At 42.3% G+C, this 17,661-nt stretch overlaps 1 protein-coding gene across 2 annotated transcripts in view; it reads right to left on the minus strand.

The window, feature by feature from the left end:
* DZIP1 (DAZ interacting zinc finger protein 1) overlaps positions 1-17,661 on the minus strand; it is a 62,521-nt gene that overhangs the window by 13,400 nt on the left and 31,460 nt on the right. For both annotated transcript variants that reach the window (XM_074983108.1, XM_074983107.1), the window contains 2 exons: positions 13,735-13,791; positions 65-210 (listed from right to left, as the gene is read on the minus strand). In XM_074983108.1, the coding sequence (XP_074839209.1) occupies positions 65-210; positions 13,735-13,791 (203 nt within the window). The remainder of the gene's footprint in view (positions 1-64; positions 211-13,734; positions 13,792-17,661) is intronic.

Raw genomic sequence — 17,661 nt, forward strand, 5'->3', positions numbered from 1 at the left:
AGGTGGGAGGGAAAAGGATCTTACCCATCACTTAATGAAAAATAATCATTTAAAATTATCTTACTGCTTTAATTCCCAAGGATTCCAATTTCTCCACCAGGGTCTGCTCCAAAACTGTTCGTAATTCTTTAGTTAACGACGGATTAGTCTTCAAAGCATTTATTAAATATTGCTTACTTCTGCCTCTTTTGTGTTCAATTTTTTCTGCTTCTGTAATACGATAGGAAAATTATACTCAAAATATATATATATTTAAAAAGGCAGCGTATAGGTATGCGAGACGAAACAAAGACAAAACCAAACCATGCATTTTTTTATAACAATATACACATGTTCAATGTTTTCTTTGTATCATGGTGTTTTGTCTGCACAGGATGGCCTTTTTCTTTTAATAACATCTGGAACTCGTTTACAGAACATAGACGTACTTAGAATCCACCACTCAGACGACCACTAAGCAGTCATACTGTCTTGGTTGACAATGATTTTTCATACTGTGTCTATGTTGTACAGATACATGTATGAATATGGAAATATGGAGAGTCCTGTCTGTGTTTCTAGGAAGGAAAATTCTATTGTGATAATTAAATTATCTAAAAGTAATATCTGAGGACAAAGCCAACTCTGTGTCATGTCTTATGATTGAAAATGCGATAAGCTAGAGATTTTTCTCATCTCCTAGGACAGAGGTGGGGAACCCCCAGTCAAAGTCTGGATTTGGATCCTGAGGCTCAGGGCTCCCCCCATGCCATCCGGCCCACGGCAGCGTGGAGGGTGCCTCGCAGACTGAGTCAGGTAAGCCATGGTGCGGATGCAAATGACTGGCTCTGCTGGGGGAAGGTGGGGGAGCAGTAAGGGGCTCAGGGCTACACTGACAGTTGCTGTTGTTCTCCCAGCCAAGAGGCCTCCTACCACTGCTCCGGGGGTGCCTGGGAGCAGGGGAAAAAGGGTGTAAAGCCATGTGCATCTAGAGTGCTGAAAGGGTAAGTACACCCCCAGTTGCCCAGACACCAGGCCCTCTGAGAGCTCCTGCAACCCCTGCTATCCAGACCTCCATCATACCCACTTCCTGCACCCTCCTTCCTAGACCCCTGACTTGACCCTTCCTTTCCAGACCTCACATCTCAAACCCTCTACCCTTCTCACCCAGACTTCACACACCCCTCCTGCACCTCCTCCCACCCTGACTCCCCACCCACACCTTCTTCTGCTCCCTCCCACCCTGACCCTCCTCCCCACTCTGACCCCTCCCTTCCAGACCCCACACCACAAACCCTCCTTCAACACTTCATGCCCAAATCACCAACCCTCTCCTGCACCCTCTTTCTCCACAACCCACAGCCCGCTTCAGCACCTTCCATCCTGCCCAGACCCCACAGCCCCGGCCCCCACACAGTAAGGGACCACATCAGTTAGGGTGTGTGGGGAGCAGCGGGTTGTTTCTCATTTCTGTGGCCCCAAACTGATTTGTCTATGGGCCAGTGGTCTCCGACCTGAAAAAGATTCCTCACCCCTGACCTAGGAGGTACCTTACTGGAGAATGTTTTTGGGGTATCAGGTAGTAGCTCTTTCTCAATGTTCTGAATGTGAAAAGTGAATTTAAATACTTTATTAACTATAAAAATATGGGCTGAATTACCAAATTAACACAAAACACACAGTAAACATTTTACATCTTAAAATGCCCTTGACCTGACTACAGGATTTTTTTTCCCCACCGAGGACGGATGGCATAACACACTTTTAATTTTGGAACGGTCAGCTGTATTCTTTAGCCTTTCATTAGATGTTACTGATAACTCTTGCAAGAGAAATACAATATCCTCATATCAGACCCCAGCAGACAAGTAAAATATTAAGTGCTAGATTGTGTCCAGGTCCTACACAGCCACACAAAGAGTGAAGGGGTGCAAAGTCCTCACCCACCAATGAGATATGCAGAACCTCCCTCGACTGTGGCTTTGGCACAGCAGCAACATTACTGGATACCTCTGACTTTCCCTGTGACCAAATGGGAGGGACCATGCAACTATCTCCATCCTGCACTGGCCAACAATGCTAGTAGGCACACCCCAAAAGGGTATAATATTATAGCTTTGCGCCGCCTCTTACTCAGGGCCCTGCCTACAGGAGCAATTTAGCCCCCTCTGATTTTTTCTTTTTATTTTAAAATAGATTTGTCATTATTGTCATTTGTAAAGCTTATTTATTTAAAAGATGATTCAATTCACCCTTCACATTTTCTCCACTGAAAATACCAGCCAGTGCCAGGGGCAGAATATCATACGAGGTGTTTGTTCCAGCATGGTAAATCCCAGGGCCCTGATTCTCCAAGCTGCACTCAGAGGGAGTTAAGGAGGTGTCACCGACAGTGGGGTTTCATACCCTAATTCAGAGTTGTCTGAGCCTGGCTCCACAGGAACAGCCTTCACTCCATCAATTGCAAAAAGTTCCCCAGGTCTTAGGAGAGTAGAGGACTAATCACCTCAGAACTCAGCTCCACCACAAACTCCCTCTCCCCATTTTGCTCACACTTCATGCCCTCCCCCTTCCCGCCCCGCCCCCTGCACCTTATGCTGAGGGTGGAAAAGTTATTAATACAGAAGGTAGCAGTACTGTCCTCACCACTTTTAAATCTCTGGAGAGATCCCCTCCATGGAGTCTCCCTGGCCACTTTAAGCTTACGCAAAGTGGCTTTAGCAAACAGTGGAACTTTACCTTATGACCTTTTGTTAATATAGGTCAAAATAGGTTATTTGGGTTCATTAGTATTACCGTTTTACACATACACAAAGAGCTTCATAAATTAAAATAGCCACATAATTAGAAAAATGTACAGAATATGCTTATTGCAAGTAATTTTTAGATTGCCATCAGAATATATTGAATCTGGATGGTGAAATTATATTTTAAAAGCATCAGTAACAAAGGGTCATACATCTTGCTCACATTACATAAAACATGTTCAAAATAACAGAAACATACTATAAGTACCAAACAATGTTACCCATTTTTTGCCATATAAAATGGTTACAAGCAATGCTCACTACATTTTTGACTGATCCCATTATTACCTTTTTCCTCTTCTGAACGCTCCTCTATGGGCTCCAGCATATGCACCAAGTGTGCCTTTTCTAATAATAAGGGAAAATAGGAATAGCAGACAAACAGGATAGAAAAGAGTCAAGATGAAGGTCCGAAAGGGGAAAGTTATGAAAAAGAATATCTGGAGATGTCACTTTTGATTTTCTTTTTTCTGACTGCTGACAACCTTCCTCACAGATCCAAATCATAAGGGCCTTATTCAATGAGACTGTTCAAAGTAGCAACCATTATATTTGGTAGGATATGGACCCAATACAATAACTGCTTAATTTTTAATTGAGCTGCATTTTAATTTAAATGCTAAATTTGCCTAATGCAAAATGCACTGCAACAAAGTTAGAAATTTATTTGCACTTCATATCCTAGTAAAGGTTTACAAAAAGAAAATGTAAGTCCACATACAGAAGTTCTCAGAAACATAATGCAAAAATGTATTAATAAAGTAAAGTTAATTAAATTTGAGAAATATTAATTTGCCAATTTGTACATCCAAAAGGGGATGATGTTTTACAGATCAATGCAAAAAGCAAAAGTTATATGTGTTAAAATCATGCCACCATTGAAATCAGTGACAAAACTCACATTGACTTCACTGTAGGAAGGATCTCACCAGGGATCCCTTCCTCCAGGAGTTTATAAAGTGACCTCATTTCCTCTGTTGAACATGGAGCTCCTGCAACACACTGAAGTGATTCTTCTAAAGACTGACAGATTTCACTTGCATCCTCCTGCCCATGTAAAAGTGTTACATGAAAGAGGACAAGATGCAGAATTTTGTTGTAATGTTACAGCTTTAAAATGATTAAATTTCTAATGTAAGAAGAGAAGTAGGAGGACATAGAAATATATGCAATTAAATATGAGTATTCACACTGCATTAACCAAGTTCTTAGTTAAATAAAAATAAGAACCTCTGTTCACACATTCCTAAGACTCCAAAGATAAAGTAATTAACATGTTATATTTTCATTGTCAGTACAGGTAAAAGAGCTATACAAATGTAACCCCTTTTCTCTCCTCCTTGGGGTACTCGGGAGCAGGCAGCACTGAGTTGTGTGTCGGTATGCCTGAGAGGTTCAACATTAAAGGAGATCCTGAGTGTCCCAGTGGTGATATTGGATAGTTGGGAATCCCCTTTCCACCCCAGATTTCTAAAGCTCTGTAAAATGGCAGTGCCTCCACCTGGCTGGCTCCTGTACACTCTTAGTGGTGTGCCTTTGGAAACCTCCAGGAAACTTATTTCAATTATAATCTGGATGTAACTCCCAAACAGTATAAATAGTATGGTCACGTCTACACTAGCACACTACGTCGAAGTAGCCTATTTTGAAGTAAGAACATCGAAATAGGCTATTTCGACGTGTATCATCTACACATCCTCTGGGGCTGGTGCAGTCGATGTTCAACATCGAAGTAGCGACGGGGAATGTCGAAAGGAGCTGCCCCAGAAGGAAATGCGGAGCGTCCACACACACAAGCCCTCTCCGTCAAAATAAGGGGCCAGCAAAGCCTGTGGATGGGATCACAGGCTGGACTAGCCCTTCTGGGGCAAGAGCAAGCTGCTCCCTTAAAAGACGCCCCCCCCCGACACACTCGGCCTGCACAGCATGAGGTCCACAGAGCCGACAACCAGTTGCAGACCCCATGCACACAGCACAGACCCCCAGCTGCAGCAGCAGCACCTGCCAGAAGCCCTGGGCTAAGGACTGCTGCACGCAGCGACCACAGAGCCCTGCAGGGGCTGGACAGAGCACCTCTCAACCCCTCAGCTGATGGCCGCCATGGAGGACCCTGCTATTTCGATGTAGCGCGACGCAGATTGTCTACATACACTCTACTTCGACGCTGAAAGTCGAAGTAGGGTGCCTTTCCCATCTTCGGATAGGAATAGCAATTTCGACGTCTCGCCGCCTAACATCAATTTCAATGTCGAAATAGTGCATGGTGTGTGTAGATGCGACGTGTGCTATTTCGACATTGTGCCAGCTACTTCGAAGTAGCCGGCTAGCATAGACACACCCTGTATGTCTAACAGAAAGAGCACATAAGAATCAACACACACCTCTACTTAACAACTTAAGGAGACAGGGTTACAGACTAAACACGAATGAAATTAATTAGCAATATACACAGAAATAAATGAAACATAACTGGCATGTACGCTGCCCTCAGTTCTCCCACCCAAGAGTGTACACTCTTTAATGATCAGAGTTCCAGTTACTTGCTTGCAGTAACATGCACTGTTGTTCACTGGCTTGCAGACAGCTTGATCAGGGTTCTGTGTGTCAATCCGGGCAAAGCAACCAACTGAACAGGGCCTCTGACTTGGAGCTCGCTTCTGCGGCACTTAACACAAACAGGTCAAGTTCCTTCCCTGTGTCTCTCATCAGCAGGCTGCAGCCCCCCAAAGCAGTTCCTGGCTGGGAGAAAGCTTCACCCTTGCCTGGAAGCAGTCTGTTCAAACAGCATTCTCTGTCCAACAACAGGAGACCACCATCTTCTTTATTCAGCCTGGCCAAAAAGCCCCCTCCTCTTCTCAAAGCCTCGTGGGAGTTGTAGTCTCTAGAGCCAGATCGCCGCACACAGCAAAAGCTACAGGCTCCCACATACAGAGGGGCCTATACAAACAAACAGATTTTGCTGCATTCACTTTACTTTAGTATGGGTGTATGGAGGCTTTGTTTTGTTTTTAAAATAATTATTCAGTTAGAGGCAAAATCTGTCCCTGACTCCACAAAGGGTTTCCTTAGCACCAGAACTGGTCGTTCTACTCATCCATGGAGGGGAATGGAGGAGGGAGAGCTGCTCTTTAAAGTAATCCCAATTCCCTTATGGTTTGTGCACGACAGGGAGCAGAGGTGAGGAGTGAGCAAGAGGAAGAGTGTGACTGGAGTCACAGGAGACACATCTGTCCACACCCTCCCAACCTCACTCTGTGGAGGGATAGAGAGAGGTGCTGCACAGGATTTTGCAAATGCTCTTCTTCTCATGCTCCCTCATTCTAAGCATGTGTCCAGCCTCTGATCTGGTTACTCACAGTGTTAGACTTATGATTTACCCTTTAATTTGGCTCCCATATAATCTGTAACAAATCACAAGTGCTGAGACAGCTTCTTACCTACAGCCCTGCCACAGGATGAGAATATGATTCCACAGACCCTATACTACACATGGACGACTTAAAACCCAATCTCTACTGAGAGACTGGTTGAGCAAAAGCCTACTTTGCTGGCTAGCACTTGTTTGGTATTGGCTACTGAGCTAGTTACGATGTAACTGGATTAAGTATGTCCCCATAGTGTCTACTTTCCTTAAAAGCAATCTGCTTAAGTGTGTCATGTCATCCTGGCACAACGCCTTCTCAAGTAGTCTGTAACAGGAAATCCGAATTCCCAGCATCCAGGGTTTTAAATAATCTGCAGCTCCAGTTTATGGTTAGTATGCTGAGTTGAAAATCAACAATATATGGACTAGTAACAGTGGTGGCTAACTGTGCTAGCCATAGTATCTTTGATCATCCATTGCTGATTATCAGAGATCAAACCCTGTATGGTGGTGGAAAGGGACAGGTTAGGCAAAAATTAGAACACACACACACACACACACACACACACACACACACAAAACAAATTATTTCTCTAAGTGAGGTATGCTCTCTCTGGCACTCTGAGTGCAGAGTTGGGGGCTCTCAAAAGACCTTAAAAATTCCTTGACTTCTGCTTAAATCTTCCCAAAGTGACAGATTCCCAGATCTTGGGAGGGAGCTGCCACCTCCCAACTGAGAAAGCCCTTTTTACTTTCCAGGACACAAGAATCAAATCATCACCTTGAAAAAGTGATTTTATTAACAAAACAAAGAACACATTCTTGGTAAGTATGCTTGGAGCAACTCAACACAAAAGATTAAAACACAAAGATTCCCTAGGATTCAGTTTAAAAGTTACAGTGCATGGGGGGTACATTAGCCAGCCTAAGAAGTCCCACACCAAACCCAAAATAAAAAAATAACCTGATCACATCTGACTAAACATTTCCTTTCTGCTCACCTATCTGTTATTCCAAGATTTCTCTCAAGGTCTGGATGTTACTGAAAACTTCCAAGCCTGGTTTCAGACTTAAGCCACCTTTGTATCTCCCCTCTGGCTACACAAAGGACTTAGCAGATAACTGATTATCATTTTCTGATTTGTCCTCCTTGCTTACTGTTTTTGGTTCTCTGTGTCTTAAATATTGAGTCTGTTCTGGTCTGGCTATGGTCTGAAGAAGTGGGTCTGTCCCACAAAAGCTCACCTAATAAACTATTTTGCTAGTCTTTAAAGTGCTACTTGACTGCTTTTTGTTTTGATAGTGTATAGACTAGCACAGCTTACTCTCTGTTGCCAGGATTGTGTGTGTGGACCATGAGACATTTTGTTTATCATTGCTCATGTGCAAGGTTGCCAGATTCCACTGGTTTCCAGCTGCTGATTTTTATTCCTGCTGGTATTACTAAAGTGATATATGCAGACAGCAAGGGCATAGGCAAGGAGGTCCTTGCTAATTGCACACAACTTCAACTGCGAGAGCCATGCACATGCTCTGCATCCAATTAAAGTGCTGCTACAATTCAATCGGCATACCCCACAAACTCCAAGTATGCAGAACAGTTAATAAAACTACCTTATCACGGGAGATGATCTTGGTTATGACAATCTAACAGCCCACAGAGATGAAGAAGGACCACTCATGGAGCCCACTTACTAGCCTGGATTGCCCATCACAGCTCTAGAAGCACAAGGCCAATTTGCACAAACAACTGAAATGAAAACAAAGGACTAAAAGTGAACTCAATAGGACTATAAAAACCTTTGCCTCCAAACACACAAAAAAGCAACAAAACCCTCCCTATAACCCAGACAAAAAGGAGGATTTTGCAATATTCCCTGATGTGCAGAAGTCACAATATCTTCTGGAATCATGGAGTCAAGGTCAATCTCCAGCCTGCTGCCAGAACTCCATCCCAATTTTAAATCCAGAGGGTGTCAGAAAGAGCATTCCAAGTTCTGTGTGCAGGCTGGAATGTAAAGAAAGAGGCATTCTCAGAGAACAAGATTTTGTTCCATGCTGAGTTTGGAAGTTAGTTCTCTTGACAGAACACTAGCATAATACTCCATGAGAGAAGCAGTATCTGAAGTTTCTTATTAGTCTCACACTGACTACATTTCAGTAATCCAAATATGTGGGTGTTGATCACAAATGTATAGCTATCCACAGTGAGATTCACATATACAAAATAAGATTATAACTTCTCACAAGTGAAGAATATAAAAAGACCACTGTCTGTTTCTTCTTAAAAATCCAGAAACCAACTGATCCAACGTGGCTTCTGTACTGCAATCTGTGTTAGCACAACTCTACTACTGAGGGAAGAAAATTAAAGCTGAAAAATACATGCAACATAAAAAGTATCCAGTCTGATTCTTTGAAAGGTCTGTATGTCCCTGATTAGAACGATCTTTCTGATTCAGCATCCAAAAATGCGAGTAAATCCCACAATGGACTTTTTCTAAACAACACAAGAAACAGACCAAAATAAAATAAAATGAAGCTTCAGGGATATTAGCTTAGAAAGAGGTGAACTGAACCTATGGACAATTCTGCCACTTGGACTAAAAATGAAAAAAAAAAACCCTACTAAAGAAAAGCATTAGAATCATAATGTATGGAGGGATTTATCTGTATTTGGTGCAAACAATTTAAATCCCTAAAGAAAAAGCCACAGACACTAAGCCAAGACTCCCTCCTCAAGACAACCATCATGGAGATGGAACAAACAGAAATCTCTGCACCATCCAGAGAAGCTTATAATGCTGTTCTTGTGAGCTGGCCCTCAGCAACGACTGGACTTTCTCTTTCTAATGCAATGAGGACTATTCAATAAGGGTGTTTAATTTAGAATGACTGATATGGTTGTATTCTGCCCTGGGGGCTTGACAGCTAGTGATCCTAAATAGTAGTGTTGCTGAAGAAGAGGACTTACATCCAAATACATCCTGTTGCTTTCAGTCCTTATTGTACAATGTTGTTTTAGTTTAGTACACCCTGCTACTTTCATTAACAGCCTCATTAACCAGTAAATTTGGGGAAGTGAAGAAAGAGAAAATAGTAAGTTCCCATCTTTAGAGGGCAGATAATATTTTTTGTTCTTTGTTTTGCACATCTGTGATATTGTAGCTCGTGTCTGCCATATACGTTTCATCAGATCAAGCAGCACATCATTAACGTGGAGTGCAATCTTTGCTGATGACAATATTAGTAGGATGTCTAGCAATTTATGCTGTGACCCTCTGATTTCTTCAGTGTGAATTACAAGGAATCCACTACCCTACTGAAGTTGTTTGAAGGTGTCTGCTCTAGTTGAAGAGGGGACGCATAAGTGTGTCATCAGATGATGAGAAAAGTTGGTCATCAGACTGGCTTCCTTATCTAGTGTTTACTCCTGTTCCTCAAAGGACTCCTATTAAGGATTAGGAGATCTAGCTATTGAAGCAGAAGGAAATTATCTTCTATTATCCCTCTTGGTGATGCTAGAGGTCCTTGAAAATTGTCGTCTATATGATACCCAGAGTCTCACTACAGCCAGAGTTAAGCAGGTATTCAGACTGAGTGGGTCTTTTTATCTCAGTGGGAAACTGAAGATAACTGGGTTTCTACACAGCTAGCTCCCTGGTGTTGCAATGGAGAAATTAAGAGAGGCTGAGTATAGGTCACCCTCTCCCGTCTTCCTTGCTTTTGCTTGATGGGGTAGGATGATGGAATAGAATGTCTAAGTCCAGGGACTTATGCATAACTCATATCATGGTTACATTGGTCCCCAGTATGTTTTATTCAGGCATCTCCAAGACTGTCAAGTCTTTTGAGCAACCAAAATTTCCATGGTACCAGAACACTTATTGGTACTGCTGAGGTTCACTGAGTAGGTGTTATTGAAGTGGAGAGAATTATGGGTATAGGCAGCCCTTTGCATTCTGAGAAGGCCAGTAAATGTCACCATGGCCTTTTATGGTGCCAGAGGCCATCAGACCCATTCTAAGTGAGCTGGGTTTACATTTGTTTCTCTTTTTCCCCAACAGCACCATTCTGCTTGGGCCTGTCCTCTTAAGGTCTTTGGACTTACCAGTGGTACCTGCAGCCTCAAAGAGATCGAGCTGTGGGTCATTCAGCACCAAGGTTATCAACCATACTGGGGACCTCTTTCTCTCTGCTGCCTTCCTGCTTGAGAAAATTATGGCCTGCTTTTTTGAGACTTTCTGAAGGGAATTCAAGGATTTTCTCTTTGAAGTCACTGCACAGTACTGGTCCAATGCCTTTTATGGAATCAGTCTCAATTGGGATGGCTATCCATGGGAAGTTCTGGACCCAAGGTCAAAGGCTGGTTGGAGTGAACTTTCTATCATGAGCAGTCTTAATTTTAGAACATGTCTCCTTCTGATTCTGGATTTTAATTTGAGACAAAATGTGTACTTCTGAGGCACATGGGCCTCTCCAAGCCAGTGAATGCAGAGAGAATGGACACCTCTGACTAGAATGAGCTTGGCTTGATAGAGGTGTGTTTATAAGATCTGTAGGCCAGTGTTTCCCAACCTTTTCAGCAACATGGCACACGTCAACAAGACAAACAATTCCCCAGCACACCCACTTTTTTCAGCTGAATCGGCTGCTCATAAATGTCACACTTATTATGCTTATGGTCTTGTGAGAGAGGTCTGCAACATACAACAAGCTGAACAGGGATCAACTGGGATATTGAATAACTGAGTAACCACTGAAAATTTCAGTGGTTAATCGATTACTTGCAAGGGAGAAGAGGGCAGGGGGATGGCTCCAGAGAGCAGGATCCGTTTGCCACCAGCCGGCTGGAGCTGGGATGCTGGTTAATTCAATGTGCAGGTCATCTGGGTGCCAGATAACTGAGCTTTTACTGTAGTCTGGGTATTACAGATACAGGCAACTGCTTTGATAGGTATATATCTTCTGATTTCAAAGATGGACAATAAAAAAGCAGAAGTGTTTATTCAAATTACTAGTAAAGGAATACATTTTCAGAATGCCACTGATGTAGCTACATTATATTTTTTGGGTACACAGCTAGAACCCACGAAAATCTTAAAAAATTTAGGGAAAGGCTCTAAAGTTGCCACTAATCTTCATATGCAGAAATTTGGAACTTAAAGGATAAAAAACAACATGCCGAAGGGAAGAAAGAAAGAAAGAGACAGACAGTGACCTGTAGAGATAAATTAAATAATCATCAGCAAAATCATGCAAAGTCAGCACCCTCGCTGGAGATTTCATTAGTAAACAACATTGAACCTTCTGTAAACTGACAAAGAGAGCAGCAATATTTTTCTTTGTTGAGAAGTATTATAAAATGCAACTGCATCCACAAGAGCAGAGAGAAAGAAGCAGAACTTAATCATTGAAACTGCAAATATAAATAAGCAAGTCAGAACACTAAAGGTGATTAATACTGAAACAAGTCTACTACTGTAGATAAAAAAGAAAGGCATGAATTAGTTAAAATAAAGCTTTATACTTGGAAGATTGTAAAGGTATACCTGAGGAAGCACACCTTCTTGACAACATTAGATCCTTGAACTCTGATTCCATATCTAAACTACTTTATATTAAGTTTCTTAATTAATTCTTCTTCCTCCTGTTTCCCCATCCTGATGTGTAAGAAGTTGTTTTAGTGTAAAAAAGACAGAAAACTTTTAAATATATTTTTATCATTACTTTGCAATTCCATTTAAAAAACTTATTTCAATAAACTAATAGTTCAATAAACATAAAAGCCCTTTAAGGTTAAACAGCTATTTCCAGTTACAGCCTACCTTTTCAAATCAATAATTTTGTTTCAATTGTTCATTACTAATTAAGTTGTCTAAAGCTTCCATAATATGTGGAACCTTTCTTCTACTCTCTATTTTTGGGCACCTCTAAACTTGAACTTCAATTGTCAAACAAGAAAAATTATAGAAGCGTCTCCGAGAAGTATTAAAGTTTCTCTCTCTGTGGTATTTCTTACAAAGATTTGTTTAGGAATAAAACAATTTTAGAATCATTTTTGCAAAATTAATTCACATAGCACACGTAATAACATTCCTTCATAATATATAAAACCTAACAAGACCCACAACTCTGTCACTTTACTATTTGAAATGTTATTCAGAAAAAGAATCCTACTGATCACTAACAATTTCCAGTTACAGGTTGCACCTCCCTGGTCCAACACCCCTGGGACCTGAGTGGCCACGGACCAGGGATTTTTCCAGACTGGGATAGGTCAATGCTCCCCTGCTGTCCATGGGCCCTGTTCTGGGGCTCCGCCTGGGGAATTGGACAGCTCCCAGCTGCTAGCCCCTCTGGCCTCCCAGCCTCTGGATTCATGGCCCTGTCAAGTCTCCTGCTTCTGGACACTGCAGCTCCCTGGCACTCGGCCCCTCACTGTGGCAACGGCCCCAGCCTTGACTGCAGTCACTTGGACCCAGTGGCGGCTGCAAATCCCCAGCCACTGCTTCCTGGGTGTGACAACCTGGCCTTGGCCATAGCTCCTGAGTCATAGCTGCTGCCTGGCCCCAGCCGGGGCTGCCTGTCCCCAGCTGTGGCTGAGGCTTCCCAGCTGAAGCAGTCAGTTACCAACTGTGGCTCCATGGAGGTTACCCAGCCAGTGCAGCCTGGCCCATACTGGCTTTTTGGCACCCACCACGTTCACACCCCAGCTGGAGCTGCACAGCTCCAGCCAGAACTTCCGGTCTTGGGACTCACAGCTTGCACCTGCTCCCAGCCACCAGAGTTCTCTGGTCCAGCAACATCCAGGGTTGTGCTGGACCATGGATGTTGCCAAATCAGAATGTCCTGGATTTCAGAAGTTGAACCTGTACCATGGTAACAGTATTAGTCGTTGTTTTGAAAGATGAGACCTAACAAACTATTTGGATACACTTAACAAAATATTGCTTTTGTTTAAAAAGAAACAAAAGTAAAGCAGTAAGATGACATGGTATGATGACACATTCTTAGACAATATAGGATGAAAGAATATAAGGTCAATGTAGGTGTTTTCCAGTATAAGATATCAGAATACTGTGCGTTAGTAAACCAATATATTAACCTATAGTACACAATCATCCCAACAAGGAAGTTCAAACTTCCTGATTACGTCTGTTGTATTTTTTCCCCAGCTAATGACTGAAGTCACATGAAAAAATGCATTTTTTCTAAGAGTTAGAGCACACGCAGTCTTTAGGTAAATGCCAGTTTTGTTCAATATTTTTCTAACAGAAAGTCAGAATTACACTAATTTTGCTGCTACTTCCAATGCTCAGTTGGGAAAAAACAAGATAAAAATCATCCATCTTGTGGGAATCACTCTCAAAGCATAGTCATTTTTTATTCCTATCTAAATCTATAGCATACCTTTACATGTATTTTAGAACAATGTTTAATATGAGAATTAAAGCACAATTAAATAAATTGTATTCTTTAGTGAATGTAAGTATCCTCATAGAAATGACCCCACATATGATAAATCTGAAGACTGAGTATTAGATCTCCATGGACTGCAACTATAACTATTAAAGAACTTACCATGCATGAGTGATGGATTTGTTTTAGGTTCTACAACATGCTGGGCTGGAACATTCACTAAAACAGCACAAAAGGGAGAAGCTAAAGTCAAATATCTTACACTAAACATTGACAAGTATATATACTCAAACAGAGCAAATTTTACATACAGCAGAACTTCAGAGTTATGAACACTGGAGTTACAAACTGATCAATTACCCCTATGCCTCATTTGGACCCAGAAGCACAGTACAATACAGTACAGTAGTCCCTTGAGTTATGCGAGGGCTGTGTTCCCACGCACACTCACATAACTTGAATTTCACCTAAGTCAGAGGAGGCAGCCTTTGTCCCCAGCGGAATGCAGGTTCTGCAGCTGGGGAACAAGCAAAAGAACCTGGAGCTCCTTTTGAAAGGTAAGTCCAGGGGTTGGGAGGAACAGCTGGGGAGAGTTAAGCCTGGCAGTGGGTTGGGGCCATGGGAGGGGGAGCAAGGGGGTTAAGACTGGGGTGGCTTAGGGCTGCAGGGGGGGTGGGAGGTGGAGTTGAGCCGGAACCATGTGTAAGGGGGAGGGGTGAGCCGGAGCTACATGCGGGGGCGGGGAGAAGGAGTGAGCCACGACCGCGGGTGGGGGTTGAACCAGGGCCTGGGGGGATTAAACCAGGGCCACGCGGGGGGCTGTTGAACAGGGGAGGAAGAAGGGTGTTAAACTCAGGCCACACATGTTAATGCTAGTTTAAGCGCAACTTGAAATCATGCATTTTGAAGGATTACTGTATGCATTCAGGCAGCAGTGTGCACACATGCACACACACACACACACACACACACTGCACAGTACTGTGTAAAACAAAGTACTAAAAATAAAAGAAAAGCTGCATTTTTCTGCTTCATAGTGAAGTTATGTCAAACTTTAGACATAAACTTTTGAAAGAACCATGATATTTGGTTCAGAGATATGAACACTTCAGAGTTATGAAGGTGTTTGTAACTCTGAGGTTTTACTGTAGCATATTTATATATTAATTACAGAATGTATTTCAAAGAAAAGATACAATTTTATACCAAGTTTCCAAAATAGTAAAAGGTTGCTTTACTAAACATTGAAGTAACAGTATTATCTGGCCACTGCAGATGGCATATGTAAGCCTGAAATCCTACTTTGCCTCTGAGTTGTACATGTAAACGCGGACAAGTCAGTTCGCCCACTTTTGTCTGTTTTCTAATCCATGAAATGCTTGATGCCACAACATAGTGTATTTCTTGTGACAGCAATGAGGGCCCAGTGCCAGCTGATTCCTGTGCATGGCTGCTTTAAGAACAGGTAGTTCAGGGAAAACACACCAGACCAAGATGGAAATAATAGCCAGCTGCCCAAGTCATGTGGCTAAGTATTATTTAGGCTACATCTACACTATGAGATAAAAATCAAATTTATTAAAACAAGAGGAAGACAAGGGACAGTGTAAGGCCATTGCTCTGTGAGGAGGGAGAAATAGTAACAGAGAACTTGGAAATGGCAGAGATGCTTAATGACTTCTCTGTTTCGGTCTTCACTGAGAAGTGTGATAAAGGAATGTCCAACATAGTGAATACTAGTGGGAAAGAGGTAGGGTTAAAAGTTGAAATAAAAAAAGAACAAGTTAAAAGTCACTTAGAAAAATTAGATGTCTGCAAGTCACCAGAGCCTGATGAAATGCATCCTAGAATACTCAAGGAGCTAATAGAGGAGATATCTGAGCCTTTATCTATCATCTTTGGAAAATCATGGGAGAGATTCCAGAAGACTGGAAAAGGGCAAATATAGTCCCCATCTATAAAAAGGGGAATAAGAATAACCCAGGAAACTACAGGCCAGTCAGCTTAATTTCTGTGCCAGGAAAGATAATAGAGCAGGTAATTAAAGAAATCATCTGCAAGCACTTGGAAGGTGGTAAGATGATAGGGAACAGCCAGCATGGATTTGTAAAGAACAAATCATGTCAAACCAATCTGATAGCTTTCTTTGATAGGATAACAAGCCTTGTGGATAGGGGAGAAGCGGTAGATGTGGTATACCTAGACTTTAGTAAAGCATTTGATACGGTCTCACATGATATTTTTATCAAAAAACTAGGCAAATACAATTTAGATGAGGCTACTATAAGGTGGGTGCATAACTGGCTGGATAACCATACTCAGAGAGAAGTTCTTAATGGTTCTCAATCCTACTGGAAAAGTATAACAAGTGGGGTTCCGCAGGGGTCTGTTTTAGGACCGGTTCTGTTCAATATCTTCATCAACGATTTAGATATTGGCATAGAAAGTACGCTTATTACATTTGCAGATGATACCAAGCTGGGAGGGGTTGCAACTGCTTTGGAGGACAAGGTCATAATTCAAAATGATCTGGATAAATTGGAGAAATGGTCTCAGGTAAACAGGATGCAGTTTAATAAGGACAAATGCAAAGTGCTCCACTTGGGAAGGAGCAATCAGTTTCACACATACAGAATGGGGAGAGACTGTCTAGGAATGACTACAGCAGAAAGGGATCTAGGGGTTATAGTGGACCACAAGCTAAATATGAGTCAACAGTGTGATGCTGTTGCAAAAAAAAGCAAACATGATTCTGGGATGCATTAACAGGTGTGCTGTGAACAAGACACAAGAAGTCATTCTTCCGCTCTACCCTGCGCTGTTCAGGCCTCAGCTGGAGGAATATTGTGTCCAGTTCTGGGCACCACAGTTCAAGAAAGATGTGGAGAAATTAGAGAGGGTCCAGAAAAGAGCGACAAGAATGATTAAAGGTCTAGAGAATGTAACCTATGAAGAAAGGCTGAAAGGATTAGGCTTGTTTAGTTTGGAAAAGAGAAGACTGAGGGGCGACAACGATAGCCATTTTCAGGTATCTAAAAGGATGTCATAAGGAGGAGGGAGAAAACTTGTTCTTTCTGGCCTCTGAGAATAGAACAAGAGGCAATGGACTTAAACTACAGCAAGGGAGGTTTAGGTTGGACATTAGGAAAAAGTTCCTAACTGTCAGGGTGGTCAAACAGTGGAATAAATTGCCAAGGAAGGTTGTGAAATCTCCATCCCTGGAGATATTTAAGAACAGGTTAGATAGATGTCTATCAGGGATGGTTTAGACAGCACTTGGTTCTGCCGTTTGGGCAGGGGGCTGGACTCGATGGCCTCTCAAGGTTCCTTCCAGTCCTAGTATTCTATGAAAATCGATTTTGTAATGCTGGGTTTTAGAAATTTGAATTTGACTAACCTCACCTCCCAAAAAAGTCAACTTATTGCTGCCACACTCTATCCCCAAACATCATCTGTTGCAGCAGTGCATTGTGGGAACCTAGCCCACAGTTCCCTCAGCCCCGTAGCACTCTGGTTATCATCACTGGTGCAGTATGGGAAACAATGTCCTGTAAGTGGTTGTGGGTACGTGATGTCACCTTCGACATTGCATTGCATTGCCTTCATTCCCCTCCCATTGGAAGCAAACAGACATTTTTCCACAAGGAAAGAAAGAAAAGTAAGTAATCACAATGTGTATGTGCTCTGGGATCACCCAGATGATCATGCCATGTCAACTGGTCCCTCAGCTACTCTTCCGCCTCCTTGAAACCACAGTATGGCATGAAAGAAATGAAGATTGGAAAGAAAGCATCAACAAAGATCTCCAAATTAACTGAAACCTCTTGCATTTATAACTGAATTATCAAAAGATTTTACAAAAAGCAGCAAGAGTCTGAATCTTCTCAACTCGCCCTCCAGCCACTGACCCCACTCCCTTAATTCCAAAAACATGATCTCTGAAAATAATATGGGAGCAATGCAAAGCTTGAAGAAAGAGAAAGATAAGAAAGGTTAGGAAAAATGACATTTTGTGAGGCAGGGTTTTTGGCTTCCCACTTCATTACACAGACGTATCCAACACGGGGGATGGAGCTCGCCAAATTTATA

Source organism: Carettochelys insculpta, chromosome 1 (assembly GCF_033958435.1).
Source record: "Carettochelys insculpta isolate YL-2023 chromosome 1, ASM3395843v1, whole genome shotgun sequence".
In the NCBI taxonomy this organism is placed as follows: Eukaryota; Metazoa; Chordata; order Testudines; family Carettochelyidae; genus Carettochelys; species Carettochelys insculpta.